The sequence below is a fragment of the Cupressus sempervirens genome, chromosome 6, assembly GCF_028749045.1.
Source record: "Cupressus sempervirens isolate cs-2001-9-10 chromosome 6, ASM2874904v1, whole genome shotgun sequence".
Classification (NCBI taxonomy): Eukaryota; Viridiplantae; Streptophyta; class Pinopsida; order Cupressales; family Cupressaceae; genus Cupressus; species Cupressus sempervirens.
Genome location: NC_143123.1, coordinates 219,624,184 through 219,641,453, shown reverse-complemented (window position 1 = coordinate 219,641,453; position 17,270 = coordinate 219,624,184). Strand labels below are relative to the sequence as shown.

At 31.9% G+C, this 17,270-nt stretch overlaps 1 protein-coding gene across 1 annotated transcript; it reads right to left on the bottom strand.

The window, feature by feature from the left end:
- Positions 1-373: 373 nt before the first annotated feature.
- Positions 374-1,654, bottom strand: LOC149552053 (stem-specific protein TSJT1-like). The gene is made up of 3 exons (XM_089787533.1): positions 1,161-1,654; positions 910-1,030; positions 374-771 (listed from the first exon to the last, which is right to left on the bottom strand). The coding sequence occupies exons 1-3, from the start codon at positions 1,599-1,601 to the stop codon at positions 575-577; spliced, it is 759 nt and encodes a 252-aa protein (XP_089643659.1). The 5' UTR covers positions 1,602-1,654; the 3' UTR covers positions 374-574.
- Between the last annotated feature and the right edge of the window lie 15,616 nt (positions 1,655-17,270).

The window sequence follows — 17,270 nt, the reverse complement described above, 5'->3', positions numbered from 1 at the left end:
GCAGAGAATACAATGGAAAGGTCATAAGCACTTTGACTAGTGCTGGCAACAACAAAACTATTTGTAGCTATCTATTTTTAACGACCACTATACTCTTAACTATCCACTTTTAAAAATGACACTCTATTCTAACTATCCACTTTTTAATATGACCACTCTATTGTAACTATCCATATACTTTGCTCTACTACTTTTAATAACTGCAATTTAAAAATATATTATTATTAAATTTTGAAAATAATTCTCTCTTTTCATGTCTGTCAATTTCTTACGCTGGATTATAGAATGAAATAATCTCGAATATTTAACATTATTAGAATTTAATTAAAAAAATTTACAAACTACTTGGAATCTGGTTACCAATGCCACGGAATTTAGAAAGAAAACAGCTGTTATTAAAAAGAGCAGATCTTGAGGTTGGAAGACCAGAAACACCATATTACTGGTAAAAAGCAAGAAGTGATTCTGTAGAATCACAAAAACCAACTTCTCTGTACATGCACTCTACAGTTATAATCGCCCACAACGAAGTTTTCATTCCTTTAAACAAAGCAAGACTAGTGAAGAGATGCTTTTAGGTGGAGAAGGAATAAAGATTAGCCCAGTTGCAAGCGCTTCCTACTCTCGGAATGCTATTTATTCTGCTAAGTTTATCAACTCTAAATGTCGCTCCACACACTTGCCCTTCACTGTCAACTCTCGCCACCGCCTGCATCTTGTGCAGAGGATGCTCAAAGCTTTGTAAACCTCCTGTGTTCCAGAACATACATCCTGCAAATCCGATTCAAATATCAGAAAACAATATTCAAAACCAAATCCCATTCAAAAATCACTGAACATAATTGAAAACAGAACTATTTTCTCGCAAATCCAGTTGTGCAGATCAAAAGAGGAGAATTTGTAGCTTACCTGGCGGAAAAGGAGCAAAGGATTTATCACATCCATCCTGCAAAACATTCGGATCATCCGAGAAAACCAGCGATCCATCCGAGGCACTTCCCCAATACAAAGCTACTTTTCCTTCTTTATCCTGCAAAACACACAATTAATCGGAAACTCCTTCAATGGCGGCCACCAAAAAATTTCCCCCATTTGAAACCCTAACTGAAACCCTTATTTGAAACCCTAGCTAGCTGGAAACCCGAAATAAAAGAACTCACCGCTGCGGCAAAGATTGTGGATTTCGAAGCATCGTAGAGAACAAAGGCAAAAGTGCCATTTAGATCCTTGAGCACCTGATCCGGCGGGTATGGACACCTGTCACGCAAAGCCTTGTAAGCCTCAATAACCAGCATATCCTCCTTAGCATTCATGCAAAGTCCATATTGTCTCCTCAAATCGGCCAAGTTGTCGAGGAATCCCACAAAAATGCAGAAAATATCATCGACACAGGCTAAACATCGGGGCTGCAAAAGGTTCTGTTTATGGTGCGAAAAGGCCATGGCGCCTGCGTCTGCAACCTTCAAACACACCGCCTCTCTTCTCTCCTCAGCAAAAGAATCCATCATTTCTGCTCCGCTTTTCCATTTTCCCTTTCGACTCGTCGGACTTCGGAGCTCCTCCGGCCCGCCCGAAACCCAACTGTGGAAGACCGCCAACATATTGAAAATAGAATGTCGATTCAGGAGACAAATGGAGAGAAATTTTTCATATTCCTCTTTCACTGATCGCAATTGCAATTTATAGGGGTTGTAAAACAGCCTATTTTGGGGAAATCAGAGGGCGGAAATTGGTAGAGATTAGAAGATGGGATTTCTGACGCCGGCCGGATTGGAACGTATCGATCAAAACCAGGGAAATCTGATCCAATCTTTACACGGCTCTGAATCTGCAGTCACTCTGTGTCAGATTCCGAAGACGTCATTCATCGATATCTGTTTTGAAATTTTCCTCATAAGGCCATGAATCGATAAGGATAATTGAGATTCTTTGCAGTCCCCACATGTTCATGATTCATTAAACAAATCGCTGTCACGAATTACGAGGTTGGGTTTACTAGTTGCAATTTCTTTCTTTTTATTTTGCCGCCTCGAATACAGCAGTCGGAGGAGAGGATAAGATGGTCGAAAAGAAAACAATTTTCTTATTATTTAAACTGTATAATTGCAGAGATAAAAACATTTGAGTAGTGGAGCTAATTGAAATAATTGACGTGTTGATTAAATCGGTGGACGAGAGTGTTGTGATAGGAGTTGAGGATGTTTGGATAGATAGATAGATAAAATTTTAACATCCACGAGGCTAAAAATAGCCTATGGGACAACAAGACAACTCAAGCAGACTTAAGTAGCGTTGTTCGCCTCTTGTGTAGACTAATGATGAGCCCCCCCAATTGTTCAATGTACTCTTCGTTGAACAGGTTATGCCAAGAACTGTCACATATAGTATCCGCAAACTTATCCCTGCTATCCTTGTAGGCCTCACATTCTATAATAAAGTGCTGTTCAATTTCCACTTTCCCAGAATTGCAAAATTTGCAAATTCTCTCTTCCCAAGCCTCCTTTGGCCTCTTCCAACGCCCGGTCTCACAACGAAGTTGGTGAGAGTTGGTTCTCAGCGGAACAATAAGAATTTTAGCTCTCCAAGAAATGTTGGCTCCTATGTACACTTTTTCGAGTTGATCACAAGTGGGGTTGAACTCATTTATATAATATAGTTTATTCCTCCCAATCTCGCTTCCCCAATTTCTCTTGTAGAATTTCTCCATAACAAAGACCTTTATTTCTTTATTATTTGTGGGGCACATATTGAAATGAATATTCCATTTACTCATCCACTTGATGTTTTGTTGCATCCATGTCCTTTTTCGCTTACATAGTGTGTCCCTAAAGACAACTTTCGGCCATCTATCCTCTTCCATTTTTCGATTCTTTTTAGATAGTTTAAAAGGCGAACCATAGCAAGTGCCTCGATAGGCGCAGCCCCCATTTCACTTAGCATGATGTCATATGGAACAGTGCTTTTAATTTTAAACTTGCTTGTAATCAAGCGCTTTTGGATTCCTTCGATTTGTTTCCATTGTGCTATAGTAGTGTTGCTGGCCCATAATTCACACCCATAAAGAACAACTGGCAACACAAGAAGACCGAACAAGATTTGAATAGTTTTCCAATCCCACAACTCCGCTTCACGGCACCTATTCTGAAGAGCGTAGAAAGCCTTCCATCCACCTAATGTCCTTTTATACCTGCAGCTAGACCAGCTTAGTTTTTTGTTGAAATCGATGCCAAGGTATTTATATTCCGCAACTTCTTCGAGAACACTTCCATTGTAATAAAATTCATGTTGATGTTGTTTTTTATTATTAGAGAAAATCATAACCTTGGTTTTGTTGATATTGACCTGCATCCCCACCATTCTACAAAAGCGCTCAAGAGAAGATAGATGGTCTTGCAAACCACAAGCAGATTTGGCAATTAAAATGAGGTCGTCCGCATATAGGAGTAGCTTTATAACAAATTCCCCTAGCTGAATGCCTTCACGCTCTTGCGTGTTTAACCACTCTTCCAGTTTGTCAATATATAAACCAAATAAAGTAGGGGATAAAGGGCAGCCTTGTTTGACCCCGATATCACTCCTAAAACATTCTGACTTGGTGTAACGAGACTTGGTGTTGTTGTGGGTTTCTTTGGTTGCGGAATAGACATATGAGAATTGGAATAGGTATTTTGGAATAGAAAATGGGGATACAAATTTTTATTTTTATTTGGTTCAGTCAGAATTTGATGGGGAATTTGCGAACCCAAAAATTTATATTTCATAGAATAAATAAAATTGGAATAGGAATAAGTATTCAAATTCCACTTATTTAGGTAGAATTGCATGCCCTCATTTTTCGGCCAAAATTGGAATACATATTCTTATTTGCAATTTAGATTTGGTGCACCCAAATGGAGAATGCAAAATTTTAAGAATTTACATATGCTTGTTCCACTCATATCCCGCTATCAAACGAGCCCTTTAATGTTTTTGAAGAGGAAGAGGGTGCCGGTTTATTAATAATGTATTCATAGAACTGGCACACTTTCATCTTTTTAGGCACTTAAATATTAAGAGTTCGAAGTATTCCAATATTAAAAAAAAAAGTTGTACCAAGTATCAAATTTTAAAAAAATGTAAATATCAAATTATTATGTTTATGTAAATTAATATAGAATTAACGAAATCAACTTTATAGTCATTCAATAAAGATGTCGTGTCCATTAAAAATATAGACAATTGGAGAAGGAAAATATTGTATAATTATTTATTTATTTATTCAATAGTTGGATTGGACCAAATCCCTTTGCATTATGGTAATTTTCTAACATTTTCTTTCAAACCCTTATAATATTTGTAAAATTGATATCACGAGCACCTTCTACTCCCTTTTGCTACATTATTTACTAATATATGAAAGGACTACCCACCCTTATACAAAAAACAACCTAAACATCAAAGTTCCTACCTACTCTCTAATGTTATTTGTAGTAAGACATGGTGAATTTAAAAGGTATTTAAGGAAGAGTCAACAAATTGTGTCATATTAATCATTTATAAATAGGTCATTTGTAATCCTCAAGAGATCTTATCTTTCTAAGGCATAAAAAGACATGAGCAATTTGTGTTGGAAAATACATGAATAATATATTCCCTATTGAATAATAATGCTTAGGTAAGCCTAATTAGATGCAACTATTTATGTTACTGAAATCAGGGAACATTTTATCATATTTAATGTCTACTAGATGCAAGTAGACACAAGCATTGAATCCTTGTGGAAGTTGATACATGTAGTGGAAACTTTATATACAAGTAAGTGTATCTTTTTTTTCACTAATATCTTGTGTAGCTCATTTCTCTATACATGTTGACAACATTGTCCTGCAATGATGCAAAATATGTAGAGAATATAATTTGTTGAAAAAAGGATCAATATTTTGTATGAAATATAGAAAGGATATCCTATGGCATGCCCCTTACTATGTGTTTGTATTGAATGCACACACGCACACGTGCACACACATGAGCATGTATGTACGCACACATGTGCGCACGCACGTGCGTACACACACACACACACACACACACACACACACACATCTTTTTTATTCTGTTATTTTGTGAATGCTGACTGGATGATCTTTTCATCTTGATTATACTCATTTATATAATTCATTATATCCTCTTATATTTGTGTAAACGATGACTATGCCACATCAACAAGCTAATGAATGGCTATATCTTGTTCTATTGAAATTCTTTGTTGCCTTCTTATTCTAGTTGGCCTGGCAATGTTTTCTTCTCTATGATGCCTAGTTATGTCTTTGTTGTTGGATTATTTATGAAGTGTTATGAATCATGATGCTAAGAATAAAATGCCTTCAATGCTTGGATTGTTTCTGACTGATTGGTTTATGAAATGTTGCTAGTTCTTATTATTCTTTTTGTTTACCTATACAACTGACTTATTATTATGAATCACTACCACAAAGGTGCTTCTATTTATGCAATTCCTCATCCTTTTACTTTCTTACTTCCTCGAATCTCATACAATTCCAATCCTCATTTTATATTCAACACTCTCTGTTTATATTTGATTTGCTACAATTGCCTTAAGTCTTTAATCCTAATATCTTCTCCTATTCTTTGTCCCTGTTCCATGAATGGGGATGTCCTCTTATATTATATGCTTTCGGTGATGGTTGTGACGTATAAATACCTCACACCCTTTGGCAATAACTACTTTTCATAAAAACTTAATCAAGTTGCCAATATTACTTTGACTAATAATTTAATATTAAGATATAGATGAAACTATATATTAATATTATTAATATCATTGTTATTATCTATCATATATATGTATATTGATTTATACTATCTTCAGTTGTTAATAATATATCGATCATATTCTTTTATATTTTATAATGATATTAATTAGTAATAAATTATTTTATTAAGATTATATTATGTGTATATTTTAATTTTAATCACTTATCTTTGTTTTCTAATTATTATAATATTATTATATTCATTTACCTATAATTAATATAAAGTTATTTTATATTTGATATCATATACTTTTTTTATTAATTACTTTATAATTGTTATTATTTTAATCACATTTATCATTTAACTATTAATTATTATTAAATTATATTCTTGAGGTGGGGACATTACAATCTTCCCTTCCCCAAAATTGCATGTCCTCAAGTAATTCAAAAGCTTGGTCTTGCTAGCCCGACATTGATCCAATGACCTTGATTTATGGAAATTTTAAATTGAGGTTAGAATTCATAAATAGATATTCATCAAATTAAAAATGTCTAATCATATTGTTCATTTTAGGATAAATTCAAAAAGATCAAACTTATCTTGATTTATGTAGCGCTTCCATTCTTCCAGGTGTACATTAAGTTGACTCGTGACCTATCCTGATGAGTGATCCTTACAATCATCTCGTAGATACATTATTTTTTCTTAGATCATATGGATTCCCTTTCAATACATGCATTTGTAATCCTTATTAGAGACTTTATCTCACCCTAGGCCTCTATGGTTATCCTTTAAGACTATTCATCTTATAATTCTTGGGTGAGACTTTATCTCATCATAGACCTCTAATAATATAATATTTACTCTATAGTGGGGTGCCTTACCAGTTCTCCCATAATCACAACAAAGTAGGTTTCCGTACTAGCAATACTACCTTGGTTGATGTTGTAACAGGGTGACCTCAACTACTTCTACAATAGGGTTCCCTTAGTGGTTTGCCCTCATATACAACATAGTGGGGTGCTCTTACCATGGTTCTCCCTTATCTATTACTATAATGAAATGCCCTTAACTATTCTCCTTTGTTGCAGCCTATGTCTCTTTTGCAATAGGGTTCCCTAGCAATTCTCCCTTAATCATAGAGAAGTAGGGTGCCCTTGTACTGGTTCTCCCTTACAATCTACTAAATAGGGTGCCTTCGTGATTATCTCCTATTTTCCACTTGGTTCTCTGTTGCAATAGGGTGCCATGATGGTTCTCCCTTAATCACAAAGTAGTAGGGTGCCCTCATCATAGTTCTCTCTAACATGCTTCTGTGATAGGGTTCCCTAGACATTCTCTATAATTGTAACCTTCAAAAGGTGCTAACAATAGGGTGTCCTTGGGAATTCTCCCTTAATTGCAACTCCTTACCTTATTTATTTTATATTTTTAATGTCTATTAATAATTAATCAAAATAAATTAATAATTTAATATATACATCTATACATTACCAAATTTCTAGATTGTTGGAATGGCTATGGTGAATCTCTTCGAACTCCATTTCTTGTTCAACTCCATGAAAAGTATTACTATCATGTGTTTTTCTATTAATGTCACATCTTTAGTCTTAAATGAAGCCATCATTACTCCTCATATTGTTGTATACCTTCTAGGTTGGCAAGATCATGCTCTAGAACCACTACAATGCCCCTATCAGATTTTTAGAAATTTGATGATCAATGTCCTTATAACTCTAATTGGAAGAAGACTTCTCCTTATTTAAACATTTATTCTAACTACTTATTTTGATGTTTTGCACCTTTAGATGGTCAAATAATCCTTGTATAAGTCTTCACTTAAGAAGTGTAATTCTAAGTGATGCTTATGACATGAGATATAATATTTAGCCCTAATTGATGTAATGATTTATTGTATACAAATGTAATGCACAATTATCTTGATATAATTTCTAAATACTAATTTAATATATAATTTCCTTCCATGTTACTAAGGATGTTGTAGGATCAATATTGTGTATGAAATATAGAAATGATATCCCATGGAATGCCCGTTACTGTGTCTTTGTACTAAATGCATTGATATATATCTTTTTGGTTATGTTATTTCTTGAACACTAACTTAATGATATTTTTATCCTGGTTATACTCATTCATATAATTAAATATATCCTCTTATGTTAGTGTCAATGATGACTATGTCACATCTACAGGCGAACAAATGGCTATATCTTGTGGTGTTGGAATTCTTTGTTGCCTTCTTATTCTAGCTGGCCCTATGATATTTTCATCTCCATGATGCCTAGTTATGTCTTTGTCATTGGATTATTTATGAAGTTTTATGAATCATGATGCTAAGAATAAATTTCTTCAATGCTTGGATTGTTTCTGACTTATTGGTCAATGAAGTGTTGGTAGTTAATTGTTCTTCTTTTCTTTTACCTTTGTGATTGACTTATTACCATGAATTGTTGCCTCAAAAGTGCTTCTCTTTATTTAATTCCTTGTCTATTGACTTTCTTACTTCCTTGAATCTCATACGATTCTCATCCTCCTATGTTCAAAGCTCCCTATTTATATCCGGTATGCTACAATTGCCTCAAGTCTTCAATCCTAATCTATTCTCCCATTCTTTGTCCATGTTCCATTAATGGGAATGTCCTCCTTTATTATATGCTTCTAGTAATGAGTTGTCTTTTATAAATTCCTTATGCCCTCTGACAATAACTACTTCTCATAAAAACCTAAATAGGTCAGCAATATTACTTTGATTAATAATTTAATATTAAGATATAGATGAAACTATGTATTATTATTATTTGTTATTTATTAGATATATGTATATTAATTTATATTGTCTTTGATCATTAATAATATATTAATCGTATTATTTTATATTTTATAATAATATAATTTAATAATAAATTATTTTGTTAAGATAATATTATATGTATATTTTATATTTTAATAACTTATATTTATTTTCTTATTGTAACTATAATATGATATTATAATAATTATCTACATATAATATAAAGTTTTTTATCAATAAAAAGCCAAGGCCAATCATTTTTATTAATAATTAATAATTTTTTTACTTTGTTCCCCCATTCAAACAAGCATCGGTAGAAAAGAACTGAGTCAAGAAACCTCCAATCTTGCCTAGGGGCTTGTGTCCACTATAGATACAAATAATAATAAAGGGGTATTCCCCTATTTATAATACTATTGTGAGAATTGTTCCTTGTTTTACACAATATTTACTTCATGGTCTATCTTTCTTTTGACAACCCTTGCAGTTTCACTTTAATCAATGTTCTACTTGTTGCTTTGTCTTATTGTTCAAATTTATATTTTATTTAACCTCCGAATAATCACCCCTTGACTAAGATTATTGTTAGATTAATCGATAAAATTGAATATAAATTATCTATCTTAATATGTCATCCAGATTGACATATTGATCAACAGAATACTAATCTATTCACAATATTTAATTTACTTCAATAAGGAAACTTCATGAAATTTTCAATATAGTTACTAATTTTTACTCTAGATTTTGACACTGTGATCTAATTAGCACTATCATAGTGAGCCTATTTACAACAAATAGTTCAATCATAAAACACTACCAAGGACATCAAGGTGAAGTGTTGAGATTATTTAGATCCTTAGGGTAGTTATCTTATACTATCATACCATGAGCTGGAGAATTGAGAATTATTCTTTGAGCATTAGATTATTTATCCGAGGTTATGAGTTTCAGATTAGGTGACCTAGTGATTCGTTAGGAGAAAATCATCACCATCTACTCCTTTGTTTGCTAATATATCCACTTCTTTGTTTCCTTCTTGATATATATGTTTAATACTAAAATCTTCAATTTATATCGATTATCTTTAATGTATTTTCAAGTTTGGAGTTTAATATCCAATTAGGAGTTCTTTTTTTCCTTAATGCATTGAGAATAATTTGTGAATCCCCTCCAATGACTAACTTGCTAATGCCCATTTCCAAGCTAAGATCCAAACATTCGACCAAGGCCTCTAATTCTCCCAAATTATTAAAAAGGACCCCTAAGGGCTTGGCTCGCTTAATTATCCAAGAGCTTTTGTCAGAATGGATAATACATCATAATCCAATGGGTCTTAGATTACCTCTTGAAGCCTTATCATAATTAAGTTTTACCCACCATATTGGAGGAGGTTCCTATTTACAATCCACCTTGGCTAGTTTATTTACTTTTGAGTAGATCATAGGTTATTTTATATTGATGCCTTATATTCTATTGTTATTAAATATTAATTATAATTACTTTCTAATTGTTATTCTTTTATCATATTTTATCATTTAACTTGTAATTATTATTAAATTTTATTCTTGAGGTGGGGACATTACGCATCCTTTTATATGTATTTTCTCTAATGATAGTGTACTTGAAATTAGAAGGTAAATAAACTTTGATTTGACAATGGTACGAAATGGTTTGATTTTATTTAAACTTTTCACCAAAAAGAATATTGTCACTTTTTTTAAAGAGCTATACAAAATGAATAGTAAACTTTTGGATAGATAATGACTTTTTTATGTGTATCTTTGTCACCTTTAAAATATAATCTTCAACTTGTCATTTATCATTATCAATTGTCAATCTCAAATAACGACTTCCCTCGATTCCATCACTAAAATCAATATTCTTAAGTTGTCTTTCTAACTATTATTTCCTATCAAATGGACAACCTAGCTTTTTGAAATCAATAATTCAAAATTTGTTTGATATAATCTCTATTTTTTCCTCCACATTGTACTTTATTTCTTTTTATCCCACTTTATCTATTTTTTCACCCTCTTCCTCACCACTAGACCCACTCAAACTACCAAATTCAATAATTCAACATCCAAATTTTTTACTTACAAATTAAATTTACAAAACATCATTACAGATTATATTAAACTATGATATGTCGTTCATTGATATTTTCACTAAACTTAATTTTCTAAAATTACAAAATTTCCTCTAAAATAACAAAGGACTTCATTTATTATTATCAACTACTAGCATTTCAATAATTATTAAGTGGTAGCTCTCTAACCAATCTTCCTCCTCACTGATTTAATGCTTTTCCTCAAACATTTTCTCTCATTCCATTAATAGATAGTTAGCTCAAAACCCTAATAATTTGATAGAGAGGCAGGCTCATCAAAACAAAACCCAATAAACATGCCCTGTTTATAAGCCTTGTCAGAGCCTTAATAATCCATTCACAGTTACCTCATAATTGAATTAATGTGGCATAATAGGAAAATCTAGTAAGTCATCTTGGGCTCTAATTTACATGTATGCAAAATGAAAAAAGAGCGTGATCATAATGAAGCACTCTAGGACATTTTCTAACATTGCATTGTGCAAGATTTTCTTGTGTGAGTATACGAATTCATGCGAGTTTAGTGTATGTATGCATTTTAATAAACTATTAAACCTTATTACACATGACCTACAATGAATCATTATTATTCTTGCATGGTTGACCTTCTTTCTTGGGTTGGCTATCTTGAGAGAAGCATAGTTTTCTGATATGCCATTTAAGCTTGTGATGATTATGTGGATCAGTTTTGTCCTTGCCTACATGAGTATAAGCTCTCGAGTATTTATAATGGTGATACTTTTTAAATACATGTCTGGTCTATGCTTCCATTTTTTTGGCATATTCTGCAATCATCTTGTTCCATGAAATTAGTTATCCTTGAGGCATTCTATCAAATAGTCCATGCATTCTGATGAAAGTCTATCTTTTATATAGAAAAATCTAATCTAAAATTTAAAAATATGAAACTAAAAAATAGTTTTAAATAATTTTATAAACTTGTACAACTTCTAGAAGTCCATAATAAATAAGGGCCTGTTTGGTTCGCGAAATTAGCAAAACTAGGTTTTGTTCCAAAACCTGACTATGTCAAAATCAGGTTTTCTATTTTGAAATTGGGTTTTGGGAAAATAGTTTGTCTCATTTGAAGATGAATGAGAAAGTACATCTTCTATGTTTGGTTAGTAAAATTAAAATTAGGTCGAACCAAGTCTGGTCCAAATAATGATTGTAGGCCTCTAGGCAAAGCTTGGTTTTGGAATATACATCATTGCAAAATGCATAATAATTATTTGGGTTGCTTCCAACAACCAAGATTCTTTACATTGAAACCTTCAATTATTTATGACCATAGTTAGAATTTTTTTTTTTTTTTTTTCTACAAGCAACAACATGGCTCATTGCGGATAGAATAAAGCAATTCCCAGAGGAGGAAAATTTTGTTTGGGACATAAACACTTTGAGGAAATGCATTATTAAATATGCTTACCTCCTTCTCTTTAAGAATGCTTTAACACCACAGTACTGGAAGAGTGTCTAGAATGCAACTGATCCCTAAAATCAATTTCTTGTGGTGGACTTCTCTACATGGAAAGATTCTTACTATTAAAAACTTAAGGAGAAAGGGCCTTTAGATCCCAAATAGGTGCTACCCATGCAAGGAAGAGGAGGAAGATATTCACCACATTTGTCTCCTTTGTCCATATACTCGAGAAGTTTGGTATGTGGTCTTCCAAAAATTCTATTTTTTGTGGGTATTTTTGAATAACTTGCATCAATTTATTCTTAACTAGGATTTCCATTTCTACCACCCACTGATTATATTACTTTAGAAAACAACCCATCCACACATTTTCTAAGGAATATGGAAGGAACATAACAACCAGATCTTCAAGGAGAAGGAGTGCATAATTGATGTGGTGGTTGCTATCATAATGAAGATATTAAAGGAGAACTCAAATTGTTATAAGTGGAAAAGTTCTCCTAGCCCCCCATATATTGGTTCTTAGAAGGTTTCTCTAGCTTGGAATCTCCTATAAACTTTTAAGGTGTATGGGAATTCCAAATCCTTAATTCAAAGGAGCACTAAATGGGATCTCACTCCCATCCCATGTTGAAATTAGATTTTGATGGTGATACAAGAAGTAAGTGTGTTTCAGGTGGGGGAGTGGTCATACATTATGTTGGTTATTCACTAATGTCGTATGTGGGGAACTTTGGCCATACATCTAATAATGTTGTTGAAGCCCTGTTTTGTACTAGGGCCTAAAGGTAGCTACCAATCGAATATCTATGTCTTGAAAGAGACTCAAAAATTATTGTAGAAGTTGTCAAGGGAAATATGGAGCCATGTTGTTCAATCTCCAATATTCTTGGTGACATATGGATGCTTCTCATTGGCATGAAGGGATACACTTTACAACACATTTATAGAGAGATCAATGTTGTGGTGGACTCAATGTCCAACCTTGGCTTACAAGTCGAAGGAGTTAGATGTTAGAGGAAAATGGTTACTCTACAAACAAATATTCAACCCCTCTTAGAAATGGAATAAAATGTTATACATAGGGAATGATGGTTACTTTATGGATTTGGGTAACATATTGGCTTTTAAAAGTGGTGTTAATTTTAAGTGGGGTGCCTTTATGAATTCAAATTTAGACTTAAACATCATCATGAAAAGAAGGTTTCATTTCAAAGTAAATATTTGTTTTATGTATGGAGCTATAATGGTCCAATTTGTAATGATTATAGAAAAGATTCTAGATATTATGTCAAAGGTGGATTAAGTTAAAAAAATTATTTTTGTCCTAACAAGCTCTTGGCACAGATTAGCAATCACATCTCTTGGAGTCAAGTTAGAATGATAATTGATAGTGGAATGACTTCCCACGTGTGTCTCTTTGTTGGTTACCATTCCGAGTAATACTTGTAGCAACTTGAAACATCTCTTTAACTTAATCTTTTCTTTTGTGAGTTGCCTATGAGTAAATATACTCTTAGTCAAGGTTTCTAAAACAAGGGCTTGGTTAATACTATTAATTTAGAGTTTTTATAGGATTCTAAGCAAGAGACAATGATAAGAGGTGATATAGTGAGGATTGAGCCTCCCAAAATTGAGGACTATATGGGATAGAATCCTTGTGCCTAGATGATAATTGAGGAGTTAGGTTCTACTCATGGAGGCAATGGTGGTACATGATGAAAAGTTATTCTTGCAATTTGTTAAATCTTACATATTAGAAAAGATATTTTGATTACTACCAACATTTTCCCCAAATTGAGTTGCATCTTCTCCAACATTAATAGGTACCTCTTCATCATCAACAACTTTTCAATTATGTTTTATATGCCCTTTCATTTTGTCATCCTTTATTTCAATCATATTTCCTTCCTCTATTCCTTTGACTTGCCATTACGCTTGAAGTATTCAAATAAATATCGTTCATAGTTCTTAATAAACATATTGTGTTTCCACTACTCTATCCCAAATGCCAACTTCAAAGTCAAATCATTACTAGGAGCAAATTAGTTGATTGATTTGATTGAAAAATGAAGAATTGTATGCCTCATTTATATGGGGCACTAGTACATGGGCTTGACCAAATGGGACTTGGAGTGACCAAATCACAATCGACCGAGTCCTATGATGTGGTGTGCCATGTAGCAACCACATCACCCAAAGAGGTATTTTAATACAATTTTCCACTTTAAGGCCTAATTCTCCTATTACAAATTAACAAATTTGAAAAACCAAAAATACCCTTTTGTAGATCTCAAAATGACATATCTAAGCCTATAATTTTAATAGAAATTGGAATATAAAAATGATGTTTAATTTATTAAATAATGAAAGTAGATATATTAAGTTTTTGAAAGAGGTAGATTCAATAATAAAGGAAAATTAGTAAATCTTAAACTTTAAAAAGTTATATGTTGCAGTAGAGGAGAGAGTCCTCCTCAAGAATATTTAATTTTTATTTTATTTGGTATAATTTTGATAAGGGAATGAAGGTGGGAGATGAAAACTATCTTTCAAAAAAGTTTGACTTTGAAAAACCATAACCCACAAAATATAGACTGCAATGATTCTTTCTTTTTTCTTCCACTAGCTATACATGGACCATCTAACACATGTTGAACTAGGACCCAAATATTTTTTTACATATATATTTTTGGAGGGAAGCAAAACCTTCAATTTTCAACATTTTTAGCAAACAATAAATCATCTTTAAAATTTATAAAATGTGTCAGTTCTTATTCAATTTTTCATATGCTTCATGTTATTTTATACATTTCCTTAGTTTACACCATCTTCAAATTCCTAATATAAATATCACTTTTATGTCCTTGAAGTTTAATAGTTTTGGTGTTCTTAACCTTTTGCTTTATAAAAATGTGACAATCAATTGTGCACATTTACCCTTCTCATGCATTGGACCAAGGCAAGGAAATCATCATTGAGACATGATCTCAAGAAATTTTCATCAATTGTTGATGCTTTATGAAACATAATAGTGTCATCATCATACTATTGTAGGACATATGCAAGAACAGTGGTAGCAACTTTGATACTAGGAAGTCCCCCCTTAGCTAACAAGGTCCAAAAAGTTTCTTCCAAAGACCTCTACAAGAATGACGAAGAGATAAGGTGAGAGTGGTCCACCTTTCCTTATCTCCATATTGGCTCACAAATGACCCTTAGGAATGCCATTAACCAAAAAGAGAAGATAACCATTTCAATGTAGGTTTTTATGATGATTATTAGCCTACCATTTTGTATATTATAAAACAATATCCTCATTGTTTCATTTTTATTTTGTAGACATAAATGTATAGATTTTTATGTGATAGTGACTCACTAATCCAATTTTGTATCTTACTTCAAACTCATAAACTTCTTTTGTATCATTGTAAAATAATCTATACAAGTTGAATAAACTTATAAAAAAAAATCTTTCACAAAACTTAGTTTCATAGAATCAATTAAATGGTTCAAGATTTATCATTATTTTTTGCAATCTTATTTTAGTTTAATTAATCAAATGAAAGTATAAAGTTTATTTAAATTTACATGTCACAAAGTTATCCATGTTAAAAATTATTGAATCAAGCTATCAAGTATAATATCAAGATCTAAGTTTTTAATGCACAATCAATATTTCTTTGTCTTTATCTTAGGTTCATTCTGAGTGGAAGCATATCACGTATGAAATTATTATTAGGTAACTATACATGTGTTTTAATCTATGTGTCTCCATAGCATATATGTCAAAGTGGTTGGGTTTTTTTAATACTGGAAATCAATACATTCTCTCAAAATATATCGAGTTGTTTATTGTGTTGTATCTTATAATACTTTAGTTTTGTTATGGCTATATTATACTTCTATAGAAAAGTCACTCTGTGGTTTATGACTAATGTCATTGCTACTTGAAAAGTTCAAATTTGAGTAGAATTCTAATATATATTTTCAACTAATATCATGGAAGCTATGTTGCAATAAAATAGGTACCAAATAGAAAATGAGGTTGCAATCTACAAAGATTATTTTTTACAAACTTCATTATTTTTTACAAATTTGTGACTTCATTAAATTCAACAACCATATGATTATATGTACCATCAATTTGAAAACAAGAGCTTTAGGAGAGCTTGAGTCTCTTCCTTGTGTAAGGGTTGGAAACTTGATAGGTAAATATGCCAAATATATCATTATATAACATCAAGTTAGTGAGAGTTGTAAGATTTGAACAATCCATCAGTATTATTGATTTATTTTTTGGATTTGATGATAAAAATTGTTCACACAATCAAATCAATAAAAGAAACCAATAACAAGGTTAGTAGCTAAAAGAGAAGGCTTATAAATATAATATTTTTTCTTTTATTATTAATTGTGTCTAAAAATATTTGACTTATACTAAATACAAGAAATTGTTGTATAGAAATATTTTTTAAATATTAAAACATTACATACTTTAGAGTGAAGATTCTTTTTATTGTAAGAAATAATAGTAATAGTTACAAAATACATCTATTTTAAAGAATTTTTTTAATTTACAACACTAGAAATGTAGACCATATGAATTATACTCTTAAATTTTTATTTAATGAAACATTTTGAACACTAGTACCCCAATTAATTGTATACACTTTGAAGACTAGGAAGTTCTAAAAAAAGAACTTTTTGGAGAAATAAATTTGTTTAACCATAGTGACTTCGTTGTATGCCATAAATGTGATAGTCAATTTACACTATTAGACTTTTGTAATTTTTAAAAATTTAATTCAGCAATAAATGAAAAGTTATGACATGGAAGGAATGTAATCAATGGTACTTTGAGAATTGCTTTTTGCTCTTTTTGTTTGATGTGGCAAACATTATAAGGGGTTAAAGCATTGCAAATATGAGCCCGATGCATCTAATATAAAGATTAAAAATACTAGTAATTGCACCTAGGTGTGCAATGGGTACACCATATTGGCTATTGAAGGATAATAAGAACTAAATATAGTATGCTTTAAAAATAAATAAATAAATAAACATAAACAATTTTAATAAATTTTAAACTTATGTTTTGTTTAATGACTAAAACATTATAACATTATACTGTCAATCCATACATTTGTACCCCATGACTCTTA

Bases quoted from the DNA above. Each gene is read 5' to 3' on its own strand.
- LOC149552053 (XM_089787533.1), bottom strand. From the start codon at position 1,601: ATGTTGGCGGTCTTCCACAGTTGGGTTTCGGGCGGGCCGGAGGAGCTC. The intron at 1,031-1,160 runs GTGAGTTCTTTT...TGTGTTTTGCAG, and splicing joins CCACAATCTTTGCCGCAGCG to GATAAAGAAGGAAAAGTAGC. The intron at 772-909 runs GTAAGCTACAAA...TCGGATTTGCAG, and splicing joins CTTTGCTCCTTTTCCGCCAG to GATGTATGTTCTGGAACACA.